This window comes from Vicugna pacos, chromosome 9 (genome assembly GCF_048564905.1).
Source record: "Vicugna pacos chromosome 9, VicPac4, whole genome shotgun sequence".
Taxonomy (NCBI): Eukaryota; Metazoa; Chordata; class Mammalia; order Artiodactyla; family Camelidae; genus Vicugna; species Vicugna pacos.
This window is the reverse complement of record NC_132995.1, coordinates 46,492,311-46,510,403: the sequence shown is the minus strand read 5'-3', so window position 1 is coordinate 46,510,403 and position 18,093 is coordinate 46,492,311. Positions and strand designations below refer to the sequence as shown.

The window sequence follows — 18,093 nt, the reverse complement described above, 5'->3', positions numbered from 1 at the left end:
TGCATTCTTTAATATGGGGTTTTAGAATGAAGGCATTTCTTGAAAACTTAAATCCATATAAATAAATGAGTACTGAATATTCCAAGATAAAAGATGTCTCTTTGTGCTATTAACTCACTTTTTTTTTAAACAGCAAAACATTACTTAGGAAATGTCTAAACTGATGAGAAAAAGTTCATGCAAATGATTACCTTTAAGCCCTTTGTTATGTTAGTTCTAAAGTTTTTAAATTGTATGTTAGCTTTTGATTCCAATGCCCTTTCTGACTGCTCTGTTTTGAATTAAGTTCTTACTACAACTTCTGTGCATACCAGCCTTCCCTGAGAAACCATTTCCTGGAATGTGAAGTCCTGGTGCCATCGGCTGTCCACACGCAGAAAGTTCTGTGTACATGCATTTCCTTTTTGTGCACTCTGTTAGGCTGATTGTGGCCAAAATCAGCTTAACTTTTTGTATTAGATTGTCTCACTAACTGCTACAGTCAAAATGATCAAATCTTTGTACAATAGAAAGTTATTTAAATTTTATTTTTCTACTGATATTTCTAATTCTGGTATAAATGTTTATGAATAAAGAATCACTTTCAATTCTGTGAACTGGAACTGTTATTTCTTTTTCAGTGGCCAGTGAGTTTAATCTTTTGTAATAAAGTTGTCCAACTTCAGTTTTTGGTTTTTTATAACTTAGTACCTAACATATATGTTTAACTGTATTTCTTTTATGTTCAGCTTCTTACTAGTTTATGGTAAAATTCTTGTCCAAAGATGTGATTAAATCGTACTTACATGTGAACTTGAGTCTTATTAACTCCACTTTGTGGGCTGTGTATTATCGTCAGGAAGCTTTTGATTACACACTGGCATGGCTGAAAGCTGATAGTCTGTGAAAAAAATGTATTATTTCAATAGTAAGTGCACATGGAAAAAGGCTTCAAGGTTGGTTTAGTACTCTGTGACATCATAAATCTTTTTCTGCTCTGCCACATTCAGCAAATTGGATTGTCCGATTTGAGTAGCTTACCTCATGGTCACAAGATGACTGCTGCAGTTCCAAGCATTGCAGACAGGTGTACAATGTCTGTCAAGAGACTACTCATCCATTCTGTCTCTTTCTAATTTTCTTTTTTTTTAAGGAAAACTAAACTAACATTTATTGAGCACCTACTGTGTACGTCTGGACTTGTGCAAGGAGTTTTCATCAACAATATTCTATTTCATCCTCACACCAACACTGTGAGGTAGGTATCGCCCTCATTTTTGTCAGATGAGGAACACAAGGCTCAGAAAAGTTAGGTTAGGTAGTTTATCCAATCATACAGTGAGTCACGGACAGAGCTAGGACTGAGTACTGAGAAATCTCTGCTCTCTCTCTCCAGCACCGCCTCTAGGGAGGAAGGAGGGAGCAAAATCTAATTTTCTTTTTAATTGAAGTGTAATATTCAGTAAAGTGCACAAATCTTAAATGTATGGCTTGATGAATTTTTACATATTTATACACTCATTTGTAGTGGTAGTGCTTTGATCAAGATACAGAATATTTCTGGCACCCCAGAGGGATACACGATGCATGAAGAGTTCAGCCAGAAGCCCCCGAGATTGTAACCAGGACCCAACAGAGGAGGAACTTTCCATTGCCAAAAAGGTGATAACCAAAGTGGATGAGGGACTTAAGATGCTGAGTTTGGCAGGAAGGACCCCGTAAATTATTGCCAAGATAATACAGTAATAGTGAATGAGGAATCTTGCAGGGAGTTGGGATTTGTATTGTGGCCAACCGCAGAGATTCGTCTAAAGCCATTGCTCAGTTCCAGCCTATTTCTGCTTTGTGGGATTATGCACCCAGTGTTGCCAGGTCCTCCAGTTTTTCAAAGGAAGTTGAAAACCCAGATTTTAAATCTCTCAATTTTTAAGTGCTGGTATATTGGTTGTTCTCCACACCAACAAATGATTCTCAGACACCAGAAGGGTGTCCAACAATTCAACTCAATTCTGACGCTACCCAGAGATAGCATCAGATTGTATAGGTTAAGGACTCAGTCCTACAGAATGGAACCTCCATCCTACCCCTCACTCTGTGCCATTTGTAAGCTCAGGTTGTCACCTGTGCTTATGACTGACTGGCTATAAATTAGGTTCAATTAATTTGCAAGAGTGGCTCACAGAACTCAGACACATTTTACTTACTAGGTCACTGGTTTATTACAAGGATATAACTCAGGAACAGCCAGATAGGAGAGATGCACAGGGTAAGATATGGAGAAGGGGTGTGGACCGTCCATACATCCTCCAGGAGAACCATTCTCCCCACATCTCCATATGTTCACTAACTGGGAAGCTCTCCAAACCCTGTCCTTTTGGGATTTTATAGTGGCTTATTATGTACATATGATTCATTGAATCACTGGCCACTGGGGACTGATTCATTGCAGCCCCCCACCTCTCCCCAGAGGCAGGGGCAGGGGAGGGGTGTTTGGGCTGTGGAGGGTTATGGGGACTGAAAGTTCCAATCCTCTAATCATATGGTTGGTTGTCCTGGCAACCAGCCCCCATCCTTAGGTACTTCTAAAAATCCCCTCATTCATATAACACAAGACACTTTTATAACTCCCAACACTTAGGAAATTCCAAGGGTTTGGGAGCCGTGAGCCAGAAACCGTGGATGAAGACCAAATATATATGAGAAATATATTTTGGTTATCTAATGATCAAATATGTATCTCTTCAAAATCATAATATCACAACTGGCAACTAATTTAAAGTCATATAAAATGCTTTTCAGGTCAAACAATGCATGTTTTTGAGCTGGATTTGCCCTGCTAACCAATTTTTGATCTCTTTACTAAACTACTTGGCACAGTACAAAATAGTTCCCTGGTTACCCTTAAAGTGGTCAGAACTATGTTTGTGAATTTGAACAAATGTATAGAGTGCTAGTGAGCTTAAAGAGGAGACGGGAAAGTGGGGTGATGCTGGAGGAGAGTCTGCTGAAGAACTCCAGTGTATCTTTCCCCAGACTCAGACCCCAGGGATGGGGCAAAAGGCCACATCCCAGTTTGTCACTGCTGGGTTCATTTACACTGTCCAAGGAAAATGAGGCTGAGAATGGTGAACTTCCAGATATTGGGTCCTAATTTCACATCTATTTGTCTATTATTCTCATATAAGAAAGATTTACTGAAATGAGTCATTGACCTAAATGTAAGAACTAAAACTATAAAACTCTTAGAAGAAAACAGGAGTAAGTTTTGTGGTCTTGGGGTAGGCAAAACCTTCTTAGTTACAACCCCCAAAACACAAGGGACATGAAACAAAAAATAGATAAATTGAACTTCATCCCAATTAAACATTTTTATGCTTCAAAGGATGCCATCAACTCACACAGGCACCTCTGGTCTGTGTGGCACACTGTTGTCTTTGTCAGTGTAACCTAATTAACTCCTTTACTAGTCTCAAAAGAAAAAAAGATGTCATCAAGAAAGTGAAAAGACATCCAGAGAATAGGAGGAAATATTTTCAAGTCATATATTTTATAAGAGAGTAGTGTTTAGAATATATAAAGAACTCTTAACAACTCAATAGAAAGACCCAATTTTAAAATGGGTAAAGGATTTGAGTAGACATTTTTCCAAAGAACATATACCATGATGGATAAAGACACGAAAAGATGCTTAACATCATTAGTCATCAGGGAAGTGCAAATCAAAACTACAATGAAATGCCATTTCACCCCCACTAGCATGACAATAATCAAAAAGATAAGAGTGTTGACAAAGGTGTGGAGAAATCACTGCTGGTGAGGGTATAAAATGGTGCAGCTGCTTTGGGAAACAGTTTGGCAATTCCTCAAAAGGTAAAGCACAGAGTTCTGACATGATCCAGCAATTCCAGAGGTATATACCTAAGAGAAATGAACTTTGAAAACGTGCTAAGTGAAAGAAGACAGTCATAAAAGGCCATATCTTGTATAATTCCATTTATATGAAATGTCCAGAACAGAAAAATACAGACAGAAAAATTAACCGGAGGCTGGGGATTAGGGAGGAATGGAGAATGACGGCTAATGGGTCAGGGATTCTTTTCTGGGGTGATGAAAATGTTCCAAAATTTATTGTGGTGATGGCTGCACAAGCCTGTGAATATACTAAAACAATTTAATTATGTACTTTAAATGGGTAAATTTTGTGGTGTGTGAACTATGTCTCAATCAGGCTGTTTTAAAAAGTTTGCTGGCATAAAGTCACTGTAATGTCCTTTTAATTAAAGACATATTTCATCTATTCCTTGACTTAGATGACATCAGGATTGGGTAACACAGACCCAGTCTAGTCCAGAATATCAACAAGGTGCAATTTCCAGCTGAAACAACTGCTGAAAAGTTTCAGCTGAAAACCTGAACAAATAGGATGTTAGTCATTGACATCTCATCTGCATTTGCTTCTGATTACTACCTCCCATAGTTGGATTAAATTTTTTAATCTGACAAAATGACAAGGATATATATGGTTGTACTTCCACATGCATTAACTTGAAGGGAGGCTGGTGTGGATGATGTCTGAATTCTAGAATAGAGTTGATTCTTGTTCACAGTAGTTACGTCTATAAGGTCACCATGCACATGCAATTAGCAGAAATGCAAGGTTTGGTTCCTGTGAGTTTCTGCTCATACCATGTTTATCAACTAATCAGTACATAACCTTGTTCTATGTGTGTTTCTGTTCAAAGACACCTTATTTAATATCTCCTTCTTACAAAGAATGATACGCAGTATTTATAATGAAATACTTCAACGAGGCTTTTTCTGTAATGTACTCCAGGATACTGAGATTGTACTACTTGAACTCATCGCCTCAGTCACACACACACACACACACACACACACACACACACACACACAAGACATGTAGTACCCAAGTACAGTAAATACATAGAGTACTATAAACACATACTATATACTGTACAGTAATGCAAATAAAGTCCTGAAAAAAAATGAAAGAGGAAGTGTTTACAGTTTTATAAAAACATTAACTAAAATCTTACTGTTGATGAAGCTGCGGGCTCTGTGATGGCAGAGTGCACAGTGTGGTTAAATCTCTCGACCTTGGCTTGCCCCACAAAAACCAAGGGAGAGCTTGGTGGAACTCATTCTGCAGAAGAGGAAGAGGGTGGCAGGTTGACATCTGTCAGTTCAACCTCAGAGGTTTGGCTCTCACCACTTGCTGATGGAGTTGGCAATTTCCCCTCCCAAACTGGCTCCAAAATTTGGGTCAGCCCTGTCTGCTTGGCTTTTTGCCTGGAATCTTTAAGCATCTCGGCATAGGGGGCAAAAGCACTGGAGGTTAAGCGCTTAAATTTGAGGCTGCGATCAAGCATAGGGTCACACTCTTCCATGTCATTGAAAATTTTTTCCAAGGCAGAGTTCCATTCTGATATTTTGGCCGCTGTCAGAGGGACAATTCCTGGACTCTTAGGCTGATTTCCATTGTCTTCATCATCGCTGACTCCAACGCCTTGTTTTGCCATCTCGTCCAGGTCTTCATTGGTGGGTTCTATTGCTTTCTCTGCCAAAATTTCCTCCACATCTTCTTCCCTCATGTCATCAAAGCCTTCTCCACTTATCTGCCATGCGATATGCATTATGTTTTTGACACTGTTCTTTATACTTTCTGTAACGCCTTCAAAGCTATCGAAATTTTCCACGCAGTCTGGCCAAATATTTTCCCAACAGTTATTGATAGTAGCCTGCTTGATGTTGTCCCAGGCTGTGCCAACATAATCAATAACGTTGCGTATAGTGACTGACTTCCAATAGTCCATCATGGTAGTTTCCTTGTTGGTTTTGAGAGCCTCAAAAGCCTTGCTATACAGCTCCCTAGTATACTGCGCCTTGAAGGCTTTTATTATGCCCTGATCCAGGGGTTGAATGAGAGATATAGTATTTGGGGGCATGAAAAGAACTTCTACGTTGGGGTGGGCATTTTATAGTTCTTCACAGCAATGGACTGGGGCATTATCCAAAATTAATAAAATCTTGAAGGCCAGGTTTCTGCCCTGGAGATAGTATTCAACCTCCGGTATGAAGCAGCTGTGGAACCAATCAGACGTCATCCACGCTTTTTTGTTCCACCTCCAATGGACTGGCATATGATTCACGCTTTTCCCTTTAAGCGCTTGTGAACCTGGAGTTCTGTACATCATTAGGGGTTTGCACTTAAAGTCGCCCTTGGCATTGGTGCACAAAAGCAGGGTTGCATAGTCTTGGAATGATTTAAAGCCAGGGGTTTTGGAGGCCATTTGCGTAATATACGTTCGTTTGCCCATGTCCTTGTAAAATAGGCCAGTCTCATCAGCGTTGAAGACCTGCTCTTCCACATATCCCTTTTCCTGTATAACACTTAGCAAGTATTTTTTAAATTCTTCCGCAGCCTCCTGATCTGCAAAACTTGCCTCACCGGCAAGTTTAACGTTATTCACACCATATCTCCTTTTGAAACGTGCAAGCCAGCCAGCAATAGCCGAGAAGGGTTTCACATTTTTCTGACCCTGGGTAACATGACTGTAAATTTCTTTGGCTTTCACCCTCACAACAATGCTGTCCACCACACCTTTTTTATCGGTTGTCATCTCACGAATCCACAAATTGAGCCGCTTTTCCATCTTTTCCATCTTTTCCATAGCTTCCTCACGCACTATGGATGTCACTTTAGCGCTTTCCGGAGCAGCCTCACGTACAGATCGGCGAATTTCCTTTTCCTTTTTCTTGATGTACCGAATTGTTGACTCATTAACATTGAACTCTCGGCCAACAGCACTACAGCTCATGCCTGAACGAAGTTTATCTAACACACGTATTTTCTCCATAAGGCACATCACAGCCTTCTTGCGCTTAGGAATATTAGGCAGCACTTCAGCACTATGCTCGGGAGTCATTTTAAACAACGAAATCACCAACAAAAAAGGACAAAAATGCAAAAAATGCGACACTAAATAGACTGCGAAAAGGACATTTATTTACAGCACGTGCGCTGAAGCAAGATAACGGATCGTCTGCCTTGTACAACCTCGGTATATAACACACCACTGGTTGACTCAAAATTTTCATTCTCTGCGCATGTCCGCGAATAACCCCAGAAAGCACCGCGAATATTGACTTGGGGGCTCATGATAAATTTTAACAAGTAAGCGAATCCGAAAATACCAACTTGTGAATAATGAAGGTCAACTGTATACCCACGGACAAAATGTATTTCTTCTAAGCATATTTATTAAACCAAAGCTGCTGGTAGCTCTGAAGACTACCAGTTCCAGCATGCACCGCTTCAGCACGGAGCCTGTGTTCCGCCAACTGCCGCAGTAGCGTAAAGCCCGAGGCACTAGCCCGGAAGTGTCGCATTTCTAGCACGTAGAACTCTGCGCATGTGCAGAAGCTGCGAAGGGCCGCCCCAGCCGCCGCCGCCGCCGCCCCCGCCGCAGTCCTATGGTCTTTCCCTAGAGCTTCGCTGTTGGGGGCAGCTGTTGCGGTCCTGTGGCTTGGTCAGCCCAGGACGGCGGCGACATGGAGGAATTCGACTCTGAAGACTTCTCCACTTCGGAAGAGGACGAAGACTACGTGCCGTCTGGTGAGCGATTCCGCCTGAGGCGAGAGGCGGCTCGCCCCGCCCCGTGCTTCACGTGAGGCGCGCTTGGCCCGGCGTGCGTGGGCCCGGTGGCCCGGTGGCGCGGGCCTCGAGCGGCCCCGCCCTGCAACCTCGCCCGCCTACCTGCACCGCCAGGGCCCCGCTGGCCCAAGACAAGTCCCCGGGGACGTCTCGCGCAGTCGCTCTTCGTGGCCTGGCTTCGGCTGCCGCCCCCTCTCGGAGCGCGGGAACCGGCGTGTAAACCTGGTCCTGCCTCTGGGGACACTGGCGGTGGTCGGTGTTCGCCGATACTCAACCGTCGCTGAAATCTTCTTGAGAGGCAGTCTTATCGCCAGACCTTCTGTCTCGAGGGGATTGCTAGCTAGCGTCACGTCCAAGATAGATCTCTTCACTTCCTACCCTCAAAAGCGATCGAGTCGTTAGAAAGTTTACTTAATGATGCCCTTCACCTTTTTGCAGCGTATATACCCATTGCTCTTTTCTCAGACATTTGTGGGGGTTTTTGTTTTGTTTTGTTTTTGAGTAAGCTTTTAGAATCGAACCCGGCCCTTCCGCCATCCTGCACCTTCCCCTGGCTTCCCCATCTCTTATGTATCTTCTATAATAAGTATCTGCCCCTACAATCGCTCAGGTGAAAAACCAAAACCTAAAAAATTAGTTGTCCTTATTCTCTTTTGGTCCAGCCAGCCATTAATTTCTTTTTGTGTCTACGTGGAAAGTTAGTTTCTAATCTCTCCCGTATCAGTCTCACTCCTGCAGAACTACTGTCAACCTTCCCTAGGACTCACCATAGCTTCCCAAAGCGTTTCTCAGATTCCATTCTTTTCTACCAGTATTGGTCTTTAGGTATGGGCTAGAGTGATCATTCGAAAGCTAGTTTTCATTTTAATCAAAGTTCTGCATGCAGTTATTTAAAAATAATAAAATATTTTCTAAAAGGCTTGTTTTGAAACTGAGTGGCTCCCATCACCCCTCATCCTTGTCAGTCCTCCCCAGAAGCAACTGCTTTCCTTTTAAAAAATTTGGTATTTCTGTTGTCTGTGGACTTCACTCATCCATGTGAGGTCTCATTTTAATACCCTCTTAAGTCTTTCCCTTCACTGTCAACATACACAGCCTTTCACCTTAAGACCCTCTCCAACTCCCCAGCTTGCTAGTGTTTCAATATCAAATTTGAGTTAGATTAGTATTAAGTGTTTACTTTTCTGTAATGACTTTGTGGACACCGCAGTCATGGCTGACCCATGCGGTATATACTGTTACTGCTTTGCCTGCACTAGTTTTCTCTGGAGTTAATAATTGCGATTTTTTTGTTGTGGCTTAGTCATCTATGTACTTACTACGGATTTGACTCTATAAACTCTCAGAATTGTCTAAATCATCTCCCAAGATATTTGGATTCATTAGAGAATTTTCACTTTTTTGAAATGCCTTCTGACCTGGTCCAGTTTTACTTGGTATTACCATTTTTAAACCTAAGATCTTCCATCATCATCACCACTCTGAATTATCCATTTGTCTTCCTTCTTTCTTGGGTTCCCTGTTTTTTGGGTCTCCTGATGTCTTTGTTCTTAGTGTGTCACACCAAAATGAGAAAAAATTCCTCAAGTAACTTCTTGAGAAAAGATGCAGAGTAGAAAGTCTTTTTTTTTGAGAACTTGACTATCTAAAAATAACCAAGTGACCCTCAGGCATGATAATTTGGTATAGAATTCTGTGTTCTACAATAATTCTCGATCTGAATTTTATTTTACTTTTCAAATTATTTGTTTATTTATTAAATTTTTTTTTTTGCATGGAGAGGTAATCTGTCTCAATTTTAAAGATATTCTTCCATTACTTTCTAAGTTTCCAGTATTTCTGCTGTCTCTTTTGTTGCTAGTTTCTACTCAGTTATGTAAAAAATATGTTTATCTTTGGAAGCTGTTGGGGTCTTCTCTTTGTTCCTGATATTTTCTGATATTTCACAATGATACAGCTTGGAATGAGTCTCTTTTTATCCACTGTGCTTGGCCCTCTTGGAACTTTTAAATTTGGGGAGACAATTTTCTCCATTTTATTTTTTTGAATCATTATTCAATATTGAATCTTATGTTAGATCTTCTGGACTGGCTCTCTAATTTTTATTCTCTGTTTTCTAACCCTTTGACTTCTTTTTTCTCCTTCTATATTTTTTCCCCTGAGTTTTATGGTTTTATTAACACCAATACGACATGCACATAAGCTGCCCATTCATTTTCTTTCCTGTGCAGCCTGATTAGGATTGGTGACTGATGGTCAGCTGGGCTGCTCTTTCCACAATGACTTCGGGGGTCTTTGAGGAGATGCTGGGAGCAGTCTCAGCACAGTAAGATTTGTTGCACTTCAGCAGCACTTGAAGCTCCTTGACACCGTGGACCGGGAACTTCCCAAAGCCACTAGACAGCAGCATGTGCTTTGTTTTCTTGTAGCTCCCATGACCAATGTCAGGCATCAAAATCTGGCCCTTGAATATTTTTAATTTTGATTAACTTTTGTGACTTTGTTAAAATAGTATTAAGAGTGCAGGTCTTACTGCTCTATGGGTATAAATAATACTTTGTTTTTCTGTTTTCAACTTACATATGGTAAAATTCACACTTCATTGTACTGTGCTATGAATTTTTGACAAATGCTCTGAGTTTTGTAACCAGAACTAACAGTTCCAAGGCCACTCCTCCCTTCTCTCTCCCCCCACAAAATGGGTCATTTTGTCTGTATACAAAAACAGTTTTATTTCTTATTTTCCAATAAGCATATCTTTTATTTCTTTTGCTTGCCTTATTGTACTTGATACAGACTTCCAATAAAATATTGAATAGAAGTGGTGAGAGTGGACATCCTTGCCTTTTTCCCACTTTTAAGGAGAAAGCGTCAATGTTTCACCATTTAGTATAATATTAGCTATAGGTTTTTCAGAGATCCCTTTTGTGTATGTTGTAAACATTTTACATTGTCCAACTTATTACTAACTCAATCACATGACATTACCAAGTGTGTGCTATTAGGCTCTCCACTTTACAGGTGAAGAAACTGAGGCACCCGAAGTCACCCAGCTAGATAGTAGCTGAGCTGGGATTTGGGTACCAGCAGTATATACTGCCCCTCATGCCTTTTATCAGGTTAAAGAAATTCCCTTTATTCCTAATTTGCTGAGAGGTAAATTTGGTCAAATGCTTTTTCTCCATCTGTTGATTGTGTGGTTTTTTCTCCTTTTGTCTGCTAGTGTGATGAATTACAGTGACAGATTTGAAAGTTTTGAACAGCCCTATTCTTTTTTTTAACATTTTTTTAATTGAGTTATAGTCATTTTACAATGTTGTCTCAAACTCCAGTGTAGAGCACAATTTTTCATTTATACATGAACATACATGCATTCATTGTCACATTCTTTTTCACTGTGAGCCACCACAAGATCCTATATATATTTCCCTGTGCTACACACTACAATCTTGTTTACCTATTCTACATTTTGAAATCCCAGTCTGTCCCTTCTCCCCCCCACCAGCCCTGTTCTTTTTATTAGAGGTACTGGGGATTGAACCCAGTACCTCATGCATGCTAAGCATGTGCTCTTCCACTGAGCTGTACCACCCCCCCAAGAACAGCCTTTTATTTCTGAGATAAAACTCACTTGGTTGTGTTGTATTACCCTTCTACAGTGCTGAATTTGGTTTGCCAAACTTTGTTGAGGATTTTTGCATCTGTTTTTGAGGAATGTTGGTCTATATTTTTCTTGTAATTTCCTTGTCTGATTTTGGTATCAAACAATGCTAGCCTGATAAAATGAGGAAACAATGTCTGTTTCCTCCAAGGTGATTTTTATTCACCTTGTAAGTTTGTTTTGGCCTTTATTATGTTAGACACTTTATCAGATTTTTGGTGATTCTTAGTTGTTTGCTTCTTATTTTAAGCATAGAGAACTGAAAGGGTGATGGAAGCTCTGTCTTTGAACAAGATTTGCTCATTTTCTGTGAAAATACTGAATCACTATGCTGTACATCTGAAACTAGTATGATATTGTAAATCAACTATAGTTCAATGAAAAAAGATTTGTGCATTTTGTGCTTTGTTATCTATAGGGATGTTATTCTGCTTCTTACTCTCTTGTAGTAACTGCTCGGAATTTAATCATTTTTGTTGTTTGTGTGGTTTAAAATTTGCTTTTTTCTTATCAGTGGAATTGAGCATCTTTCTCATGTTTAAGATCCAGAGCTATTTGTGTCTCCTTGTCTGAATTGTCTGCAACATGCACCCATTTTTATGATGAAAAATAGCTTTATATTGTTACAAAAGCAGTACATGAACTTTGTAGAAAATTAGAAAATACAGATAAGAGACACAGAATTTAGAATCATTATATTCTCATCACCCAGAGATAATCAGCATTAATCCCTTAGTGAAACCCACTCTGATCTTTTTCCTACACCCAGGTGTGGCTATTTGTATTTTTCCCCAACCTGAAATCACACCTTTTTCATGTTACTTTATAACCTGCTCTTTTCAGAGAGATATAACAATCTCTCCTTATCCATTTCAGTAAAACGTTAAACTTACCTAATATACAAACCACATTCACATTTTCCCTGCCCACCAGAAATGGCTATAGCTTATTTGTCTAAGTCACAGTTGAGTTCAGGACTTCATGCGTCACCTCTCTGTTCCCTCCCTTAAATCTGTTTTAATCTGGCACACTCCCTTTCTGTGACAGATTGGTTTAAGAGATCAAGCCATATGTCTTGCAGAATGTCTCACCTTCTGGTTTTGTCTGGTTGCTCCCTCACAGTATAGCTTTAGGCTGTTCTTTTGTCCCTTGAATTTTCTGTAAATTGGAAGTTAGAGCTTGATGGGTTCAAATGAAATAATTTTGGCTAGAATAAATTATAGACGACTTGTATGTTTCATAATGCATAACATTAGGAAACACAATACCTGGTTGACTCCCGTACTTGTGACTGCTGGATCAGGATATAAGTTTGATCCCTCTATTGTGTAATTATTTTTTCCTTTGAAACTGGTAAGTATTCTATGTGGTAATATATTTAATGATGGAAACTAAATTTTTTTTAAACATTACTTGATATTCCTTGCCTAAATTGCTACTATCAATAGAGTGTGGGAGTCATGTTTTTCTAATTTTGTGGTTCTTCTACATTTATTGATGTTTTTCTATAAAGTATAGCTTTCCCTCATCAGTTGGGGCAGGATAAATGTTTATATCATTTCCCTTAATTACCAATTTTCAAAACAGGAAGTGATCTTAATAGTAGCTTAAAATAGTACAAGTTATTTTTTCTGCCTTTTTTTAGTATCATAAGGGCTCACAGATTTTTGTAGATTCTTCAGTGTGTTTTATTCTAACAGTTATTCCTTTTAATGGTCTGGTCACTAAGGGTTCTTTCAAGCTGGATCTTATATCCTTTTAACAGGACCCGTTATTCTTAAATAACTTCTTGCTTTCTGGGATAGTAAAATGTCCCTGTTCCACCTATGCTTTCCTTTCCTCAGACCTGAATTTAGCTGGGATTTTCAGGGAGCCCATTTTGTGATGAATCATATTAAAGAATATAATCCAAATTTTAAAGAAATGCTTATTGCTACTAAAGTGACATTGCTTCTGTGCCATTTCATTGAACAGAGTTAGAAAATATTTATCTTAAAAAGAGAGTATATATTCATACTTTAAATTCACTTCTAACATTCGTCTTCACTTAATTTCTTTGATTTTATAATTGTGTGTCATTTCTCTTACCTGAAGATCTGGATTCCTAACATGATTAGCATAACTACTTACTGGCTTTTACCTGTAATACGAAGGAAATCAGTTCAGAATACCAAACAGCTGTCACTACTAGGAATAGAACTTTTTTGTCTTTAGAATGCGTCTTGCTAAGGATGTACAGTCAGAATACCATTTCTAAACTCCTTAGAGTAAATCCTTTCTTTGTGGGTTGTGTTATTTTGGTTATGTTTATTTGTTTGTTTAAGCCATTCTTAAGGGATTTTCAGAATTCTGCAGATAAACAGAGAGCTTTTGCTTTTATCCCTTCTACCCCATCCTGTTCTACCTTGACCCTTTTAGATAGCAGTTTTCATTAGTTTTTTGTTATTCCTTCTAGTTCTACAAAAACAAATATAGTGCAGCTGGGTTTGTCTTTTGCTGTAGTGGTTTTACTGGCATTTCAGGAGGAAGCAAAATTACGTGTGTTTAGACTCTTCATTAAACACTTTCATTTATCACTTAGATACCATATTTGTTTCCATTTTAGAACTCTTATATTTACTGTTCCTCTGGCCTCAAATGCTTATTCTTCAGATTTTTTTATGGCTGGCTCATTCTCATCATCTTTGTTCTTTTTTCCTGTCTCTACTATATTTGTAATTTTTAAGAGTTTTCTAGTTACTTATTTTTTTAATTTTCTGAAATTTTTTTTGTCATCTTATCCTTATCTTGTGGATGCCTCTTTGAGGATATTATGAATTTTTTTAAAGTTTTTGAGGTTTTTTTTTCCTCTAATTTTGTTTCCTCTGAATTCCTTTTTGTTTGTTTTCAGTCTTGCCTTTCATATTGAAGACTTTCCTTAAGTGTTTGGTGGTCCTGAGTTCATTGTGACTGAAATATTTAAAACCTAATTGGATGGGCAGGAATATTCAAAACAGTACTATTTACAATGGCCCCAAACTAAATGTCCATCAACAGAATAATGGATAAATAAATGATGGTCTAGTCATACAATGAAATATTAATTTAAGGACGCGGATGAATAAACTGCAGTTATATGCAGCGAATTGGGCGACTCTTACAAATAGAATGTGGAGTGAAAGAAGCCAAACACAAGAGTGTATACTCTAAGGCTTCTGTATAAGGCTCAAAAACAGATAAAACTAATTTATGACTTTAGAATTCAGGTTAGTGGTTACCTTTGGGATGTGGGCAGTGGCTTGTGACTGGAAAGGGGAACAGGAGGCCTTCTGCGATGCTGGTCATGTTCTGCTGCTTCAGTTGGGTCCTAGTTATACAAGTGTGTTCTCTGCATAATTTCATTAACCTGTATATTAGATTTGTGTGCTTTTTGGTATGTTATACTTCAAACAAAAGCTTATAGGAAGTAAAAAAGAAAAAAGCTGGTTGAATCTTCATGTGTAGAAGGTTTATTGACTGGTACGCACAGGATGTGGCCAGACTGGGCATCCGGGCTACACATTTATTGGGGACCCCTGACTGTCTGAAGGTGGGAAGTAGACGCGTTTGTTTTTCTGCTGTGTTTAACTGGAAGTCTTTACGCCTCATTCTAAACCTCTCTTATTGATGAGACAATGTATCTTTTGCTTACTTTTCAGTGATATCCAAGGTGAGGTGGGAACATCAGTTTTTTCTTTGAAAAGTGCAGTAGTAGATTTGGAATTTCTCTTTATTCATTTATTTGTTTGTTCAGCAAATACTTCTAAAGACATAGGGATCCATGTCTTCATGGTATATAGAGCATAGCAGAAATTGTAAACATTATAAATGGATTTGAGTTGTGGAGGGAAATATGGACTGCCATGGAGGCCTAGAATAGGAGAACGTAGCCCAGTCTTCAGGAACAGGGAAAAACTTCCCTAGGGAAATGATATTTTAGTTAGCTGAAGAACAGTGGAAAGTACTAGACCTTTTTCTTAATGAAAATGTCTCATCTTGATGTGAAAACCTTTATTTCTGTCTGTCTGACCACCCTGTTATGTGATTTCAGGTGGAGAGTATAGTGAAGATGATGTAAATGAATTAGTGAAGGAAGATGAAGTGGATGGTGAAGAGCAGACACAGAAAACCAAAGGGAAAAAAAGAAAGGCTCAGAGCATTCCGGCCAGGTGATACTGCCCTCAAGGCCCTTAGAAGTCAGGAGCTGTTCTCATCCAGTTTGCTGGGATTGATCTCATGATTTCTTACTGCCAGGGTTTCTAACCTTTTTCTCATTGAGGGAAATATTTGGTGACATTTTACATTAAATTCTTACTGTCTGGCAAGCTTTAAAATTTTTTGAGCTTTAATTAAAACAAATTAATAGATAATATGCACATGGTTTAAAAGGAAAAACTCAGTTACTGCAAAAAGTATGTACCCTGTCCCTAGCCTTTCCTGCTTTATCTCAGAAGAACTATGTTACCAGAGATAATTCTGTGTATGTATGTATTTCTTACTTTCTTAAAAAAGAAATAGTAGCAAACTCTGCATTTCGGTTCTCACTTTCCTTATTTCACATCTTAGAGATGATACCATGGCAGTATATTTAACTATACCTTTTTCTTTTCACTGACTGCATAGTGTTAAATTATATGGCTAGATCTTACTTTAAGCATTATATTATTGAAAGACATTTAGATTGTCCCATAAGACTGCAGTGTATGTGTCTTTGTACACATGTATATTTGTAAATCAAATCTGTAGAATTGTTTGACCCAGAGTTACATGCAGTAAAAAAAATTTATAGATATTGGCAAATTACTTTCCGTAAGCCTGTTCCTAAATTGCACTCCCATCAAAAATTAGGAAAATTCTGACAAGTTATTTAAACAGATAAAGGAATCTTTCATAGAAGTCTTTTATTCTCTTTGACTGATGTTTCTGTCTTCCTGGGCATTGAAGCAAAAAGCAGATTGTTGAAAAAGAATTGTAGGTATTAGATGATTCATGTGTAGTCAGAGTAGTCTTAAGAAACAATTTACTCATAAAAGTTTTAGACCCAGTTGTTTTGTCTTTGAGTTTTCCTGTATTTCAGCTTTCGTATCTTCAGAACGTGGAAAGAAACATGGATTTCCCCCCGCCTTCCTGCCCTGAGAACTCTAGGAAGAAACTGTGAATAAATTTGAGGCTTACCTCAATCTCTGTTCTCCAAATGGAGTAACTTTTAAAAAGTCAAAAATATCTGGCATGTATATGTTCTTAGAACACTTTTTGAACAGATTGATTCTGTGAGGTGATTTGGGGTATTTTCTCAGTGAAAATAGCTGATCCTAACTTAGAAGTAGAACACTGTGTTTTGAGTCTTATGTGTTTTGGGAAAATACTAACTGTAAAAGCTCAGTTCTTTTTTTCTTCTGCAAAATCTCAGCTTCCCCAATCCCCTCATTGTGCATGTTAATCAGTAGTCCTCAGATTTAAAAGCTTTCTCAGGTTTACAGCATTATATTTGGAATATAGGAAGGGGTAACTGAATCATTTTGCATTGTCTGTCCTGTCTTTCCTTTTCCTGGGACTGTTGGTGATTAGGAAGAGAAAACAAGGCCTCTCATTAGAGGAAGAAGAGGAGGATGCCAATGAGGAATCTGGAGGAAGTAGCAGTGAGGAGGAAGACGCAGCTGCAGAACAGGAAAAAGGCATTGGGGCAGAAGATGCAAGGAAAAAAAAGGAGGATGAACTGTGGGCCAGTTTCCTCAATGATGTGGGACCAAAATCAAAAGTGCCTCCGAGTACACAAGTTAAAGTAAGTTGATAGATGAATGGGACGAATGCGTCCTCAGAAATACCCAGAGTTCGGCAGATAAATTTGTTTTTTAATTTACAAACTGATATTTGAAGCTTATAAGCAGAAATCAGGCTAAATGCCTTTTGACAGTAACTCTATTAAGTGTAAAGTAAAACATTCTGTATGGTAGGAAAAATAGGCCGTTCTAATCAAATACATTTCCAATAAGTCTAACTGTTTAGAGAGATGAAACGTTTAAGAATAGTTGTAGACAGCATGTTTGGATGGTTCTTTTAGGTTTCATCCTTATATAAAACTGATTACACTTCTCTTTTCATAGAGAGAAGAGGAGACTGAAGAAACAGGTTCAAGTAAATTGTTGGTCGAAGCAGAAGAGCTAGAAAAACCTAAAGAAACAGAAAAAGTTAAAATCACCAAGGTGTTTGATTTTGCTGGTGAAGAAGTCAGGTAAGATAACATTCACAAACTTTGAAACTAGTTCTCTTAAAAAGGAGCCTCTTTCTAAATGGTGTCTGTCCTCATTCCAACCCATCTTAATATTTTGGAAGAGTTATATTTTCAAATATAAGGAAAACAGTGGCTCCAGAATTCTCAGGGAATGTGAGAACGGTCCTTTCACATATGGTAATGTAGTTTGCGGGTATGGAGTGGTTGGCTGAACAGAAACAGGAAAATGTAAGAGTTAAGTATTTGGTTCCACTCACTCGTTACCATGTTTTGTGACTTTGGGTAAGTCATTTCTCCCTTTATTACTTTCCCTAACTTTGAAGTATGAGCCCCAGTGAACCTTTGAAATCAGGTGAGAATTGAAAGTACTAGGAGAGAAATTTGATTCTGAAATTATTTCTTAATCTTCATATTATTTTTTAATTGATCGTGTTACAAGGTTTGTTACTGGTTTAGAAAAAGAGTAAGGGCTTAATCTCTTGGCTGTTGTAGATAAGAGCTACATGCCTAGAATTTCCTCTTCCCCAT

The 18,093-nt window shown here is 38.7% G+C and overlaps 2 protein-coding genes across 3 annotated transcripts in view; one reads left to right on the top strand and one right to left on the bottom strand.

The window, feature by feature from the left end:
• Positions 1–511: 511 nt before the first annotated feature.
• On the bottom strand, positions 512–7,286 carry LOC140698184 (tigger transposable element-derived protein 1). Of its 2 annotated transcripts, none has more exons than XM_072967737.1 (2): positions 5,037–7,286; positions 512–880 (listed from the first exon to the last, which is right to left on the bottom strand). In XM_072967737.1, exon 1 carries the CDS (start codon positions 6,924–6,926, stop codon positions 5,976–5,978), a length of 951 nt encoding a protein of 316 aa, XP_072823838.1. In that variant the 5' UTR covers positions 6,927–7,286; the 3' UTR covers positions 512–880; positions 5,037–5,975. Both variants share the same exon structure in this region, with proteins under 2 accessions (XP_072823838.1, XP_072823839.1).
• A 32-nt stretch (positions 7,287–7,318) lies between these two features.
• The window catches only part of CFDP1 (craniofacial development protein 1), a 104,984-nt gene continuing 94,209 nt past the window's right edge, over positions 7,319–18,093 (top strand). The window contains exons 1-4 of the mRNA XM_015241924.3: positions 7,319–7,615; positions 15,385–15,502; positions 16,902–17,115; positions 17,438–17,565. Of these exons, the coding sequence (XP_015097410.2) occupies positions 7,552–7,615; positions 15,385–15,502; positions 16,902–17,115; positions 17,438–17,565 (524 nt within the window). The 5' untranslated portion in view covers positions 7,319–7,551. The remainder of the gene's footprint in view (positions 7,616–15,384; positions 15,503–16,901; positions 17,116–17,437; positions 17,566–18,093) is intronic.